The sequence below is a fragment of the Hipposideros armiger genome, unplaced genomic scaffold (assembly GCF_001890085.2).
Source record: "Hipposideros armiger isolate ML-2016 unplaced genomic scaffold, ASM189008v1 scaffold_175, whole genome shotgun sequence".
Lineage (NCBI taxonomy): Eukaryota > Metazoa > Chordata > Mammalia > Chiroptera > Hipposideridae > Hipposideros > Hipposideros armiger.
The window spans coordinates 2074875-2089897 of NW_017731525.1; the positions used below are offsets into that span (position 1 = coordinate 2074875).

General features: G+C 42.9%; 1 protein-coding gene across 1 annotated transcript in view; it reads right to left on the bottom strand.

The window, feature by feature from the left end:
• The window catches only part of HPSE (heparanase), a 45582-nt gene extending 33769 nt beyond the window's left edge, over positions 1-11813 (bottom strand). The window contains exons 1-2 of the mRNA XM_019652157.1: positions 11468-11813; positions 212-357 (exon numbers count right to left, since the gene is read on the bottom strand). Coding sequence (XP_019507702.1) covers positions 212-357; positions 11468-11709 — 388 coding nt within the window. The 5' untranslated portion in view covers positions 11710-11813. The remainder of the gene's footprint in view (positions 1-211; positions 358-11467) is intronic.
• Between the last annotated feature and the right edge of the window lie 3210 nt (positions 11814-15023).

The following is a 15023-nucleotide window of genomic DNA, read 5'->3' on the forward strand; positions in this document are numbered from 1 at the left end:
GTGTGTGTGTGTGTGTGTGTGTGTGTGTGTGTGTGTGTGTGTGTGAGATCTCACATTTCATGAAAACATCAGGAGGAGGAAACTTGCCCACTGTTTCATGTTTTTGTGGAGGTGCCTCCACAGGTCAGTTGGGAGCCTTTAAACTCTTATTGAATGCTAATGACTGACTCAAGTTAATTAAAATATAGGGTTAATCTTTAAAAAGTTTCACCCTGGTTGAATTGAGATCGCCAGTAACTTCTTTCTTCAAAGCTTGGTTGCTTCTTGGGATCAAAAATTAGAAAGTCTGTCTTGGTGCCACCAAATCTCAGATATGCAGGAGACAAACCTCTGGCCAAAGTACGAAGCTTTGGAGAACTGTTATGAAGACAAGAAAGAAATTAAAATGATTTTTTTCCCCCAAGACAATCCAGTCAACCATGTGTACTCTCTTCTGTCTTGGTGGACCTATTTCTTAATATCTTGCTGTTCAGGCCTTGGAGGGAGAAATCATATTGCTGTATCAGGGGAATCATCTCAATCTGAATCTTTCTAATTGCAGGGCTGCTCTTCAAGGAAACTGGAGGCAACTTGGAGCTCTAACTCTGGCAAAAGCTTATATTTTAACTTGCTGTTAGGCTAGTGTTCAGTACTTTCAAAAAACTTATAACCTTTTATGATTAATGGAGGAAAGGAGTGAAGAGAGTAGAAACTACAGGAAAGATGACTCTGTGTTTCTTTGAAAAATAGGTTGTCTTCAAAAATTCATGTTCCCAGAGAAGTACATAAATGACTTAAGATTCCTCCTTCTCTTGCCTAACCACCCCCCTCCCAAGGAAAGCCATCCTTTTAAATTCAGGTCAAACAACAGAATTATAAAAGATTCTAATTCCTATCATTGACACCTCCAATTTGAGCAATTCTAAATGCCATCTCATCAAGCCAAAAATGCTCCAGATAGGTGCCTATATATGCTTACAATGGTACCAAGTGCTATGGAATTAATTAGATGATTTATAATTACTTCCCTCAGAATGATAAATATGTCATGAATATTTAAGAGAACAAAACTAAGAAAACAGAAGACCCAGGTAACAGGGACCCCTGCCATAAATTTCTAGTCTTACACATGTGATCCTGGCCATACTGCTCTCTGGAATGCTCTTAGAACACATAAAATCAATGCTGTGTAGTTCTCAGATTGGCCTGATTTTAGTTTATATCCGGGTTTATTTAAAATCAGAAAATCATTACAGGAAAATTATCTAATTGCCAATACTTCTTAACAACCTAGGAATTAAAGACCTGACCTAAAATTTTAAATTTTAAGATGTACTCCTGCATAGCTATAGTGCTATGTAAAGTTTTTGAAAGATTTATTTATTTATGCTTAGAAAAGAGAAATTAAAAGATGGAAATTGACCAAAAGAAAAGTCCCTGCATTAAAAAACTTCAGCGAGTCCTCCCCACTGTTTTTTTTTTCTTTTTTGAAGATTTTATTGGGAAATGGAGAATTGGGGTAGGGGAACAGTGTTGGGGAATTGGGAAAGGGGAACAGCCAAGTTATTGTCCTTCAATCTTAGTTGTGGAGGGCGCAGCTAGCTCAGCTCCAAGTCCAGTCGCCATCCAGCCACCAGTCGGCAGCTCAGGGCAGCTCAGCTCAAGGTGCAGTGTTCAATCTTAGTTGTGGGTGGGCATAGCCCACCATCCCATGCGGGAGTCCAATCGGCAACCTTGCTGCTAAGAGTACGTGCTTTCACTAGCTCAGCGGCAGCTCAATTCAGACGCAGCTCACTGGCCCATGTGGGAATCAAACCAATGACCCTGTTGCTCAGAGCTTGTACTCTTAGCCAACTGAGCCACTCTCTGGCCCCCCACCATTTTTTATTGTTTGTAACTTGAGAGCTTTTCACTTCTACTACCTAGGCACTTTTTCCTTCATGAGCCTCTTCCTCCATAAAAAATATTTTAAATTATATTTGATGATGCTGTTTATTTAAAGACAAATATGCTAATATTATCTATTAAAACATTTTCTTTGACTTAAAAGTTCATTTTCTTGGATTTTCTTGGATCTTAAGAGAACTTAAAATATTTTTGTGGGTCCCTAAACATATGTGGGTCCTGGAACAAGGAAATGAAGCATAAAGTGAAACTTCAGAAACGTTATCAACCTGGAATCCGCCCTGACTGAAATGCCTGACAGCACCAGAGCTCTAGGAAGGATTGCATCTGCCATGGGATCCACAAAACCACTTGAAAATAAACGGAAATGCTAACTTGAACTAAGTGGTATTCTGAAGAAAGCCAGTTCCACTTTGCCACAAACCCAGATAAAAAATAAACTATAGGAAAGGGGAATAGAGCATTATTATTCAATGGGTACAGAGTTTCCATATGGGAAGATGAAAGTTCTAAGATAGATGGTGGTGATGGTTGCACAATAATGTGATTGCATTTAATGTCAGTGAACTACACATATTAAAGTGGTTAAAATGGCAAATTTTGTTTGGTTTATTTTACCACAATAAAAAGAGCAAACTGTAGACATAGTGTGGTTTCAACAATGAAAATAATATAGATAGAAGGAGATAACAGTGATAATTATGCGCTGAAATGGATGACAGACTCTTTTCTATTGTTTTCTTGTATTTTACAACTTTTCCACAATACGCACATGATATTTTAATTTATTCAGGGTGGCTTAGTGTGTATGTGTTTCTGTTTTTAAAAAGTAAATGGAGAAACCAAGATTTAGGGAAAGGAGACATAGGCATCCATTAATGTATTCAGTAAATGTTCACTGCGGGCCCACTTGGTGCCGGGCATTATGCTTGTTGCTGGGGATACAACAGCAAACAAGACAGAAATAGCTGCTGTTCTCATGTAATTTAGAGTCTAGTGATATAGACGAACAAATAAACAAGCAATTCCAAAACAGTGCTATGGGAACATACAAAGGGGGTCCTAACCCAATCTTTGGGCTGGGAGTAAGGGGTGCTTAGCGGTTTTCCAGGGGAGGTGGCTTCACTGTTAGACCTTTGAAAGGAATACATCCTATCCAGATCAAAAATCGTGAGGTGGGATTGAAGGAAGTGTTCCAGGTGTGGGGGAAAGTCTGTGCAAAGACCAGAGACAGATGAGCATATGGCACCACTGAAGAGCCAACCGGTATGGCCAGAGCCTAGAGACTGGGAGCAGGGAGTTGCTGGGAGAAGATAACTAGAGAGGCAAGCAGGACTGTATCACAAAAGGCCTGTAAGCCGTCATGTCTAGGAGCTGCACCTTTATATGAGGGCAGTGGGGAGCCATGGAAGGATCTAAAGCAATGCAGTGACCTCACCAGACTTTTATTTTAGAAAAGAATCTCAGGCTGCAGTGTAAATAACTGAATAGAAGGACCAAGACTTTGGTCATGTGAATGTAGACAGCAAGTAATGGGCTGAGGTAAGGTAACAGCAGCCGGCATGGAGAGGGGTGGATAAATTCAAGATAAATGTGGAAGTAGAAATACTAGATTTGGAGTTTAATTGGATGTTGGAGAAGAGTCAAGGATTACCCCTGGGAAGCATCTTGGAAGAAGGTAATATAATTTACTACAGAATGGAATTGTGATGAAGAATTGGTGATAGCTTGGAGAGGGGGATGAAGGGGCAGGGGAGGGGACACAGTTTTGTAGAATTCTAGATGCCAATGGAACGGATACCCTTTCAGCAAGCTGAAACATATTTCTATCAGGCCCTTGGCCATGCGTGTCTGGAGCTGAGGGGACACACAGGCAGGGTATAGATAAGATAGAGAGTCCTCAGTTTAAGGGTCAGGGACTAGTAACCCCAGCCCACAGGTGTTGAGATATCGTCCTAAAACAGATACAAGGAACTTCCTCAGAGCCACTCTAGGATGCTCCTGTCCCACCGTCTTTGCCAAGACACTGATTCTGGTCCTTGACATTTTGGTTGTGTTTGATGATAGAGGAAGCTCATTGAGGTCAGTGTAGCTGATGTTTGTAAGCTGGTGAGAGGCTGGTGCTCTCTGGCAAATGGAAGGAAAACAAGCACCAGGGAGAAGGAGCGGTGGCATCACAAGTTCTATAATACATGTGTGCCTGGCCGGGATCACATGCCCTAGTACCGGGTAGTGACTGTGCCACCTCAGGTCACTCTCCATCACATGGTTCTGCCCTTATTTCCTTCGTAGCATGTACCACTCTCTGAAATTAGCTTCCCTGTTTGTTTCTTTGGTTTACTATGTATCCCAGCCCTCATCCCTGAATATAAGCTCTGTGAATATAAGCTCTAAGACCTGTCTGGCTCATCAGAATTTCCATAGCACCTAGAGAAGCATCTAGATAACTGCCTGGCACACAGCTGATGCTTAATAAATATTGTTAAGTGAATGAACAATCAAGTCCAGCCTGCCAAAAGGGCAAATGGGGCCAGACAAAGACTGTTTTCTGAACAAAATTAAAACCCAATACTATGGCTCCTGCCAAGTAAAGGAAATCACATGCTTCAGAGTATTGGTATTACAGACCTTTTTGTTTGTCTCCTTTGCAATGGAACATTTCCTTGCTTTGAGGACAAATATCAATGCCCTCTGACAAAAACCAGATTTAAAACAGCTGCAACACATGTCATGAAGAACAAAACTGATCAAAGGTACAGTGTTCCTACCATAAAAGAGAGCAAAAAATTCAACCACCGCCATAGTGACATGGAAATAACAAAAGGACACATTAAAGCAGCAGCTCAGATATTCCATTTCCAGAGCAGATTGTTAGGGGAAAGAAAAGTCTGCAGGTATTTTTATTTTACCTTATGTGTAAACATAAGATCCTTATGTCTGTCACAAAAGTGAATGTGTCCGGGAGCTGGCTTGTACTGGATTCTACTAGCTTGTGCGAGCCAATAGTTTAACAATGAGAACCGGTTGTTAAACTGTTGGCAAATGGAGAGTAGCCATGGTGGGAGTATTTATACCACAGAATACAGAAAAACACTTTCGTCAGTCTCCCCTCCTCCTAGGGAGCCAGTTGTTAAACCTTTCCCGGCACACTGCTGCACCAATAGTAATTCCAGCCATGGAAGTGTGTGAGACCACTCGGGAGATTATGTGAAGTGAAAAGAAGGCCTAGGTCAGAAGTCTAAGGCACATCAATATTTAAGAGAAGTTAAAGAAAGAGTTGGAGAAGCACTGTTAGAGAAGTGATGGAAAACCCTAGAAATGGAAGTGACATGGACCCAAGGGGATGAGAAAGTGTTTTCAAATGTCAACATTGCCAAATGTGTCCAAGGGACTGTATTAATTTGTCAGGGTTGCAGTAGCAAAGTCCCATAAACTGTGTGGTTTAAACAAGGCAAATTGATTATCTTACAGTTCTGGAGGCTAGAAATCTGAAATCAGGGTGTTGGCAGGCCGTGTTCCCTCCAACTGGGGAAGGATCTGGTCCAGCCCTCTCTCCTAGCTTTTGGTAGTTCCTGTAGCAGCATAACTCTCATCTCCACAGGGCATTCTTTCTGTGCGCATGTCTGTCTCCAAATCGCCCCTTTTTATGAAGACATCAGTCATATTGGATTAGTACAACCAATTCTTAACTAATTATGTCTGCAATGAAACTATTCCCAAATAAGGTCACGTAGTGGCGTACTAGGGGTTAGGGATTCAATATGTAAATTTCTGGGGGACACACCCAAAAATTCAACCCATACAGAGACCAAATAAGATAAGGACTGAAAGATGTTCATTGGATTTTGTATTAAAGTCACTGATGATGCTGGGGAGGTTGATTTTATGACACAATGATGGGGACAGCGTGAGGGTGGAGTGGACAGTATGGAAGGCTACGAAAGGGAGGAGAGAAAGGCAGTTTCTGCAGAGGCATATGTGCAGGGAGGTGTTTGAGATGGGGAAGACCGAGAATGTTTCTATACTGAGAGGAAAGAGCCAATAAAAAGGAAAAGGTTAAAGAGAAGAGAAGAGATAACTGAGAAAACAAAGTCCTTGGGGAACCAGGAGGGGACAGGATTCAGAGCACAGCTGGGGGAAGTGGCTTGAGAAGAGAGGAAGTAAGAAAGCTGGACATAGCCATGGTATGTCCGCAGGCTTGATTCCAGGAAGAAAAGGAAGTTCCTGTCTAGTGGCTTCATTTTCTTTGGAAAACAGCAATGTGGTCATAGGCTAAGAGTGATGAAGTGGAGGTGTGATCGGAGTTTTGAAGGAAGTGGAGAAGGAGAGAGGTAGGGAAATGAAGAGTTAAGGGGTAGCACTAAGGGCCAAGTAAGTCCGGAGGCCAAGAATTTATAGTGCAACATCAATCCACGTGGCTGGGAGAGTCCCCTCCACTCCCAAGAGCTCAATAGCCGAGCTCTACAAAACACTGAGGCTGGAAGCAGAGGCAAATGCATAAAAGTGGTTTATCAATATGCATTACAATTTACAATTCATGATTAGATAATATTTTCAATTTCTAAACTTTATGGCCATCTTATAGATTTCAATGAGGGAAAATGTAGTCAAACCAAACTAAGTTTGAGGTTTTTGCAGGAAGAACAATGGGACAGGAGTTTGGGGATATGTGATATGAGTGGTTCTTGTGATAAACCAAGAAGCCCAAATCAGATATGGAAGAAGTAGAGAGAAGGAGGAGGCTGTTCAGGGCAGGTACTTAAAAAAATAGTTATGGTGGGATCCACAGACTGAAAGAGCTAAGAGGGTAAGGAGTGTAATCCAAGAATGGGAGGTTTTAAGATGGCTCCCTGAAAAGATAAGTGTTCTATTTTTTTAGCATTTGCCAATTTCCATGGTGTAAATAGTCCCACCAGGGCTGCTTTGAAGCTCCCAGTGTTGATGTTACTGAAGGCAGAGCTGGGAGGAGATGCACACATTTCACGCACCGGTTTAAGCTGGCTCCAGTACAACACTGAGTCAAGATTGTTGTAAAATGTGGGTGTGAAGAAACTGAGAGACAGTTTATACAAGTGGACTTGAAGTCATCTAGCATGATGGTGGGACATGGGAGTGGAGAAGAAACTGTGAGATCAGCACCAGTCTTGAATCAATAAGAAGTGAGTGAGAGGGAAGCATAAGATGAGAGCCAGACATGGAGGCCGTGAACCTCACACTGGAGTCATGACGGTCATGTCTGGCATGCATCAGATTAGTCCAAACTGAGTGTTTGGGGCACTTTGCATACATTATTTTACTTAATTCCAAAACAACCCAGTTGAGGTGGGCCTCATTATTATCCGAATTTTACAGATAAGGAACCTGAACTAACCTGAGGCTAAATAATTTGCCCAAGGCAACAAGCCAATAGGGATTTGAACCGCAGCAGTCTGGAGTTCAGACTGGTGGGCAGTCATCTAGAAGCTGTCTGTACCTGGAACGGGAAAAGGGCTGCAGTATGGGAGAATGTCCAGCTTCTGCTCCAAAGGGCTATGTCAGAGAAGGAGCCATATCTACTTCTCTACTTGGGTCTTCAGAGAAGGGCCAAGTTTTGCTAGAGCAAGGAGGTGGCAGGCATAGTCTGTGAGGATAGAGCAGGGTTACCATGCAAAGGGCTCCAGGGAGCACAATGGAAGGTTTGGGAGGGAAGAGAATGAGCACTGCATCAGTGGGGAGCACTGCTCAGGGGCCAGAAAATGGGAGTCTACGTGGCTTTGATCTCAGTTCTGTTTCTCTGGTTATTCCTATCAGCAACAGGCACGTAGTGGGCTTATGCCTCTTTCCAACATCAGTTATCAAAACGTGCACTTGACATTGATAACTACTTTACCAAATATTAAAAACAACTTTGTCAATGAAGATGCAGGAATCTGATTATCAAAAGTTATTATTAAGGGCTGGCCGAGTGGCTCAGTTGGTTAAGAGCTCACTCAAGAGTGCTAGCTCTGAGCAACAGGGTCGCCGGTTTGATTCCCGGCTTGAGCTGAGCTGCCAACAGGTGGCAGGATGGCTCAGCTAAAAAAAAAAAAAGTTATTAATAAATACTTATCAAATGGGCAAAAAGGGATGAACTTTGCTGAATAAAAATAAACAAATCCTTAAGAAAAGCAAGCCCCACTAATGATTACTGCTATCTCTGTTTAGCACGGTTTTAGTACGGTAGTACTATCATCTCTACCACTGACTCAGCACTCTGCACTGAAATGTGGACTCCGCTGTCCAGCCTGGTAAGCACGAGCCACATGGGGCTGCTGAGCCCTTGAAATGCAGCTAGTCTGAATTGAGATGTGCTGTGAGTATCAAATATACACCAGATTTTGAACCAGATTTTGGTTCGAAAAAGAATCTAAAATATCTTATTTTTTATATTGATTACATGTTGAAATAATATTTTAGATATTTTATATTAAACAAAATGTTATTAACATTAATTTCACCTGTTTCTTTTTTAACATGGCTACTAGAAAATTGAAAATTTTGTATGTAGCTTGCATATGAGGCTCACATTCTATTTCTATTGAGCAGTGCTGGTCTCAACCCTCCCATTTTTGAGGGCTAGGGTATCTTTGGAGCTCTGCAGAGAGTCAGGCTTAGGACATTTTTGATGGGGTTGTTGATTAGTTACTTCTAGGAAGAGGGCAAACTGAAAAGATGCTGCTTTCCAATTCTAGATTGTTGTATGATAGGCATTTAAATTCTGTGTACTCTGTGTTCTTTAATTGCAAATGTAAAAAAAACCCATCTGTTTGCCATCATGGAAAACAGAACCATGCCATCTGATTAAATTTGCTTAGGCTGCTTGGGTGGTACCTGAGAGGTTTAGCCCCTGATTCTCCTACTCTCAGGTCAATGCTTCATTATATCAATCTTCTCAGTTTGTTTCTGGACAATTTTCCCTTCCTTCTTTCTTTCTTTTTTACCATATCTTACCCTGCTGCCTTTAAAAAATATAAACCGTTTTACTTTTTTTTTTTGCATACTCTGGTCTTTGCAATTAGCACCTGGGTTCAAACTCTGCTCCTTCCTGTAATAGCTTGCTGAGCATGGGCACATTATGGAATCTCCCTAAGGCTCAGTCTCTTCATTTGTATAATGGGGATAATAGTGCTAACCTCAGAGTTTTGTCTCAAGGACTAGATGAATTCATACCTAGAAGGTGCTTAGAACAGGGCTTGGCTTATGGCCAAAGCTCAGTTAGATCAGTTATGTTTTTTATCCTCTTCTGATTACTACTTCAGCTTTCAGCTGCTTAGCCCTTGCCATCTTCATCCAAGCATCTTCACTTTTGAGGAACTGTAACAAAACAATGCCCATCTCACCCTTGGCTCCTATCGACAGATATTAAGCTTAGTATTGTCTTCTGAGATGGAAGCTAAATGTTTGGTCTTGTGAGATGGCCAGGCCACCCTGGGCACTGTGCTAACCATCCTGGAAGCTGGACCCTCAGACCCTAATTCAGAAGCTAGGTCTTAGAGGAGAAGGAGAGGGGGCTCCTGCCTCTTTGAGCTGCAGTCCTTTAGGTCTCAGCTACCAATGGTGTGGCTGTGCTTGCAGGTGCCTCTGGGGAGTGGGCATCAAAGACAGCCTCTGCTCAGGAAGGGACCAGGAGTGGCCAGGAGCCATCCCTGGAGACAAGCCCGTAGGAACTGGAATACACTGTGTTTTGCAAACCAAAAGAACAGTTTTATCTATTGCATGATAAGCTTTTTTGGTTTTCATGATCTGCCAACCTTTAACAAAAAGGTAGGGGCCAGGTAGGAAGAAACAGTGCGTTGGGAAATAAGAGACCGTTAAGAAGAAGCACAGATATCATGCTCACTAAATTGCAGATTGGAAGTTCTGTGTGTATTTAGGCGGGGGTGGTGCTGGTCAGTTGGTCAGTTGGTTAAATTGACAGCAGGGTGATCAAGTCTGGACCTCAAAAGTCATACTGTAGGTTTTTTTCTTTTGACCCTGTCTCTCCAGGAAGGAATCCCTAAATGCAGGATTTAGGAATTTGGGGGAGGGTTGGGGTGTGTGCTGGCTGCAGCAGCATAAGAGGACTTGAGATCTCACTCTTCAGTAAGTGGTCATTTACTTAATCCCTCTGTTTTTAGTTAAGTATCCTCACACTTTCTCTTCTCCTGTTATCTCCCCCCACCCCCCAACCCCCAAGCTAGGCCTGGGACCCTTAGGTATGGAGCCTTATACTTCTGTGTTTCTACAGAGTAACCTTTTCTGTCTCCCAACCAGCTGCTGCCTGTTTCAGCTTCCTATCCCTAAGGGGGAGGGCAAAAAATGGGGCCAGGAAATTCTCCTTCCCCCCTCACAGGCGGGAAGATGGAGGTTAACTATGATCAGAAGAAACACACAGAGAACTGGTGAATGGTTAGCAAACCCTTATCATTTCCTAGGAAGAAGCAATTAGTTTAAATTATAAACGCTATCTGTCAAACACTGTGCTAAGTACTTATTTATTATCTCATTAAATCCTCATAACAATCCTACAAGAAAGTTATATAAAGTTCCATTCTACAGGTGAAGAAATCGAGGCTGAGGTTGCCAAGCAACCAAGCCACCCAGCTTTGGTAGAGTTAGAAATCAAGCCAGGGTGGTCTGACTGCCAATCTTTTGACCAATAGGCTACCTGTTTTTATTTGCAAAATAAATGACTGAAATTAGTAATGGCAGCTGACAGTGTGGGTACAGGAAGAACAGCAGGTAGGTGTTTGGCAATGGTGATATTCCCAGCTGTCTGGGCTGGTTGAGGTGTGGTCATCTCTGGAGGCTCTCATGACCTAGATGAATGGCCTAGCTGACCTGGGACTGTCACTGTAGCTCCCCATCTTGTGATCAGAATGTACTCATGGGGCAGAGGTCAGTGCACCGGGTTCAATCTTTCTCAGGAGAGAAAAAATATTATAGCTGATAAAGCAGTGCCACATTTTGCAGCCTCATTTTGGAGAGATATCTTTTTATTAATAGTCTCCCAGGTCTCATTTATTTAATATTTAGATTTTTTTTTAAAGTGTAATGTGAGAAATTTCTGTACCTTGTGCTCAATTTAGCTGGGAACTTAAAACTGCTCTTTAAAAGTTATTTAAAATACATATATACTATGTATAATTTTAAAATATACATATGGAGTAAGGAAGCTTCTTCTCCTTTGAGGCCTTTTCCATCTGATTTTTTTTTTTTTAAACCTTCCTAGCAGAGTTTAAGAGACGGAAGCCCGGGTCCACAGCCTCACTTGTCTTACACTGTGCAGCACATTCAATCGATCACAGCTCTCCAGGTGCGCTTGCCCAGGCCTCTTCCGGGGGCGTTGCTGGGGCAGTTGGGAACCCCAAATTTCCATTTCCCCTTAATACCTGGTCCCTTGGTTGGCGTTCAGTAAATATACTTGCTAAATTAAAGAAGCCGAGAAAGAGACGGAGAGGGGAGAGGGGAGAGAGGGAGAATTTCCGTGCGGCAAAAGAGAGGAGCGTGACTGGCAGGGCGGACGCGGATGTCAGGAGGATAGGAGAGGGCACAGGGGCACAGGGACCGGCAGGCCGGCTCTTACCCCAGGAAGGTGAGGAACCGAGGGTCTGTAGCCAGGTTGGCGTCGATGGTGAAGGACAGGAACGAGGGGCTCACCAGGTGCACCGGCCGCTCCGTGGAAAAGTCCAGCTCCACGGTGTCCTCGGTTTGCGCGGGTCCCGCCAGGGCGCCGGGGGAGAAGGCGCCCAGCGGCCCCAGGAGCAGCAGCAGCGGCAGCCCCGCCTTCCAGAGCCCCAGCATCTCGGGCTCACCTGGCTGCCCCATCCACGAGCAAGCGCGCAGCGAGAGTCAAAGCCTCGCGCACTTCCTCTCGCCGAGCCACAGCGCCTTCTCCTTTCCTCCAGGGGCTCGCTCCGCCACACCCCTCCCGCTGCGCCCGGCATCCCTCCCATCGCTCCTCTTCTCCTCGCCCCGCCTCCCCCGCTCGCTCCCACTTCCTTGCAGGCTTTCCCTTCGGTGGCGGTCACGTCCAATTACGAAATCACCCACACCCATTTGATGGGTGCGGAAATGGCCAGGATCCAAGCGTCCAGGAGGCCTGGGAAGGGAGCGCCCCGGGAGAAGTGCTGGGCATCCCGGGCCGGCTTCCCCAAGCGTAGTGTCCTGTGCGATCTATTGGGAACACCAGTGTTTCCCTCTTCCAGGTCCCATCCGGGTGGCGCCAGGTCTTCTGACCCTTAACTAAAAGCCTTCAGTTGCGTATTCATCGCTTGCCCCTTCACCTGGTTTATAAACACTTCCTTGTCACTTGAGCCTGCCGAAATCTGATTAACCTGTGTGTCCCCTTGCCAGAGCTGTTTTCCAGGCATCTTATTTTTGCCTGAAGAATCTGACCTGGGCATTGGCTAACCTACAGCTAGAAAGAGCCCCTAAAAATTCCTTATCAACTTCTCATGAAAACCCTAGTTAGCAGAGCCTTAGAGCATTAGGCGCTCCAACATCTAAAACTTGGGATATGATACTTCTGTATAAATGTGGAGGTAGTGACTGTTCCTTAAATTTAAAGCCTTTGCCAAATTTCCTCTCTGTACATTTATCTTTAGCTGTTGGCCAAACCTTTCTTTGGTTTTCCTTTGATGTCTATATTGATGTATGATTATAACAAGCACCATGCACCTAAGGTTTACTATATGCCTGAAACCATAAGAGGTGCTTTATCTGTATTCTCTCTCTCGTACCCCACAACTCTACCAGGTGCATATTATCCTCATTTTACCCCAGGACCCAAACTCTGAGACCTTAATATGTCCAAGTGTCAGAATTGGAATGTGAAGGTGGTTATGTAACCCAGAGCAGAAGGCAGCCTGTCTCAGCTGAAATGTAACTTCCTCAAAGAAGCTTTACCTGAAAGTTCAGGCAGCTGACGTCCCCCATGACACACCATCACAGCATCCTGAACTTGCTAGAACTCACCGCGTTTGTTAGCATGATGAGTGTTGCTCTACATTGGCCTCATCTGCTAGATCACAAACTCGATAAAAACAGAAAATGGCTTTGTCTTGATTCCTGCACTCACCAAAGCTCATGGCACCATGCTTGGCACTTGGTAGGCATCCAATAAACAGTTGGTCAGAAAGCGCATGACACCAAACCCTTTAGAATTTTTCCACTTAGATTACACCATCAATAAAGCAATAAATACGCCTGAAACTAACAATTAAAAATAAATAAATAAATAAATGAAAACCCATAAAAAAAAGCAATAAATAAAAATGAATTCTTTTGAAATTTATATATAATTTGCATAGATCTGCGTATTCTTGAGCAACTTAAATTTAAATGGATAGTTAATTGAGGAAATTTACAGTTTGGAGATTTTGTGCATGTATCAGTTACTATTTTGCTATGGAAATCAGGTTCATGTCCTACAATTAAACATAAGAAAAAAAATTCACATGTAAACCCCAAGCTACCAGGAGATCATATGGCAGCAGGCATGGAGGTGGAAAAGCAGATGCCTCAGGCTCTTTTTCTGCCTTGGTCATGACATTGACCCTACATCCCACACCCTGCCCTTGTTGTGGGGCGAAAGTCACACCCATTTCTTTGGAATACTTGAAAAGTGGATCGTTGTGAGTTTTCTAAATGGTGAATCCTCGTGACATCCTCAGATGTGGGCCAGTGCAGTCCTCATGTGAGTTCTAATATGGAAACTGGATAAACATAAATGAGGAAGTGAAAAAAGTGACTTGTACAAATGATGATCTGTTTGGTTGAGATCAGATGAATTTCTGGCTCCTGGGTCTAAGTTGGTTTGATCCACTATGCCATGTAAAAGGAATAACAGGCACATGGGAGGGAGGAATATGTGATATTAATAGAAATTGTCATTTCAGAGATACTTTATGCTTAGACAGTTTACAATTTTAAGGAGCATAAAATGTAAATATGTGCTAGAGGCTAGAAAAAAGGAAGTTAATATGTATTGCGTGCATGCTGTTCTCCAAGGTGCTTTCACATATTTGTTTATTCATCATCTGGTCATTCAAATATCTATTGGGTGCTCACTATGTGCCAAGCACTGAGCGAGGCAGGAGTAAGCGGCAAACAGAAACTGTCCCTGCCCTCTGGAGCTTCCAATCTTAATGGAGAGGCAGGTGGGGTTTTTTTGTTTTTTTTTTTGTTTTTTTTTAAAATCACACAAAAGCAAAATTGCAAGCATGGTAGGTGCTCCAAAGATGATCATGGTGCTTTACACATGTATGTTGGAGTATTTGAATGTGGGGCAGGGAGCGTTCCTGTGGGGGTTATGCTTAAGTCGGCATCTGAAAGATGAGTAAACAACCAGGCAGGTTGTTTACTGAGGATGAGGATCATTTGAGGCTAAGGAGATGGTGTGTGCAAAGGTGAGAGTGCATGGGACGTAAGGGACTGAAAGAAGGCTGGGGCAACTGGATCAGAGAGTGAGGGGCACCTGAATAAAGTTAAATTTTTAAAAAAAATTAAAGGACATAGAGTAACATCTATAAAACAACAGTTTTTAAAATGTGATCCATAGTACATGAAGGGTCCCCGATACCCTTGCCAGAGGATCTGCAAGGTCAAAACTCTTTTCATAATAATACCAAGATGTTATTTGCTCTTTTCATTTTCATTTTCTCATGAGAGTACAGTGCCGTTTTCCAGAAGCTACAAATGTAATGTTGTAACAGATTGACTACAGAAGTTGATATGAGAATCCAGCTGTCTTTTATTAAGTCAGACATGAAAGGGATTTGCAGAAATGTAGAAAAATGCCACCCTTCTCACTAATTTTCTTGTTTTAGAAAATAGTTAGTTTTTATTAAAATGTTATTTATATGAATGTAAAATGTGTTTATTATCATTATTTTTAAATGAATTAATAAATATGTGTAATAAAATATTTTTTAAATTTCAGCTTTATTCAGGTGTAACTGAGAAATAAAATTGTAAGATATTTAAAGTGTACGTCATGGTGGGCCGGCCAGGTGGTGCATTGGTGAAGAGCTGGCTTGGGACTCCAGAGAGCCCCAGTTCGGATCCCTCATATGAGGGCCAGTGACACTGCCCTCTACAGCTAAGATGCTGAACAACAGCTCAACCTAGAACTGGGCTGC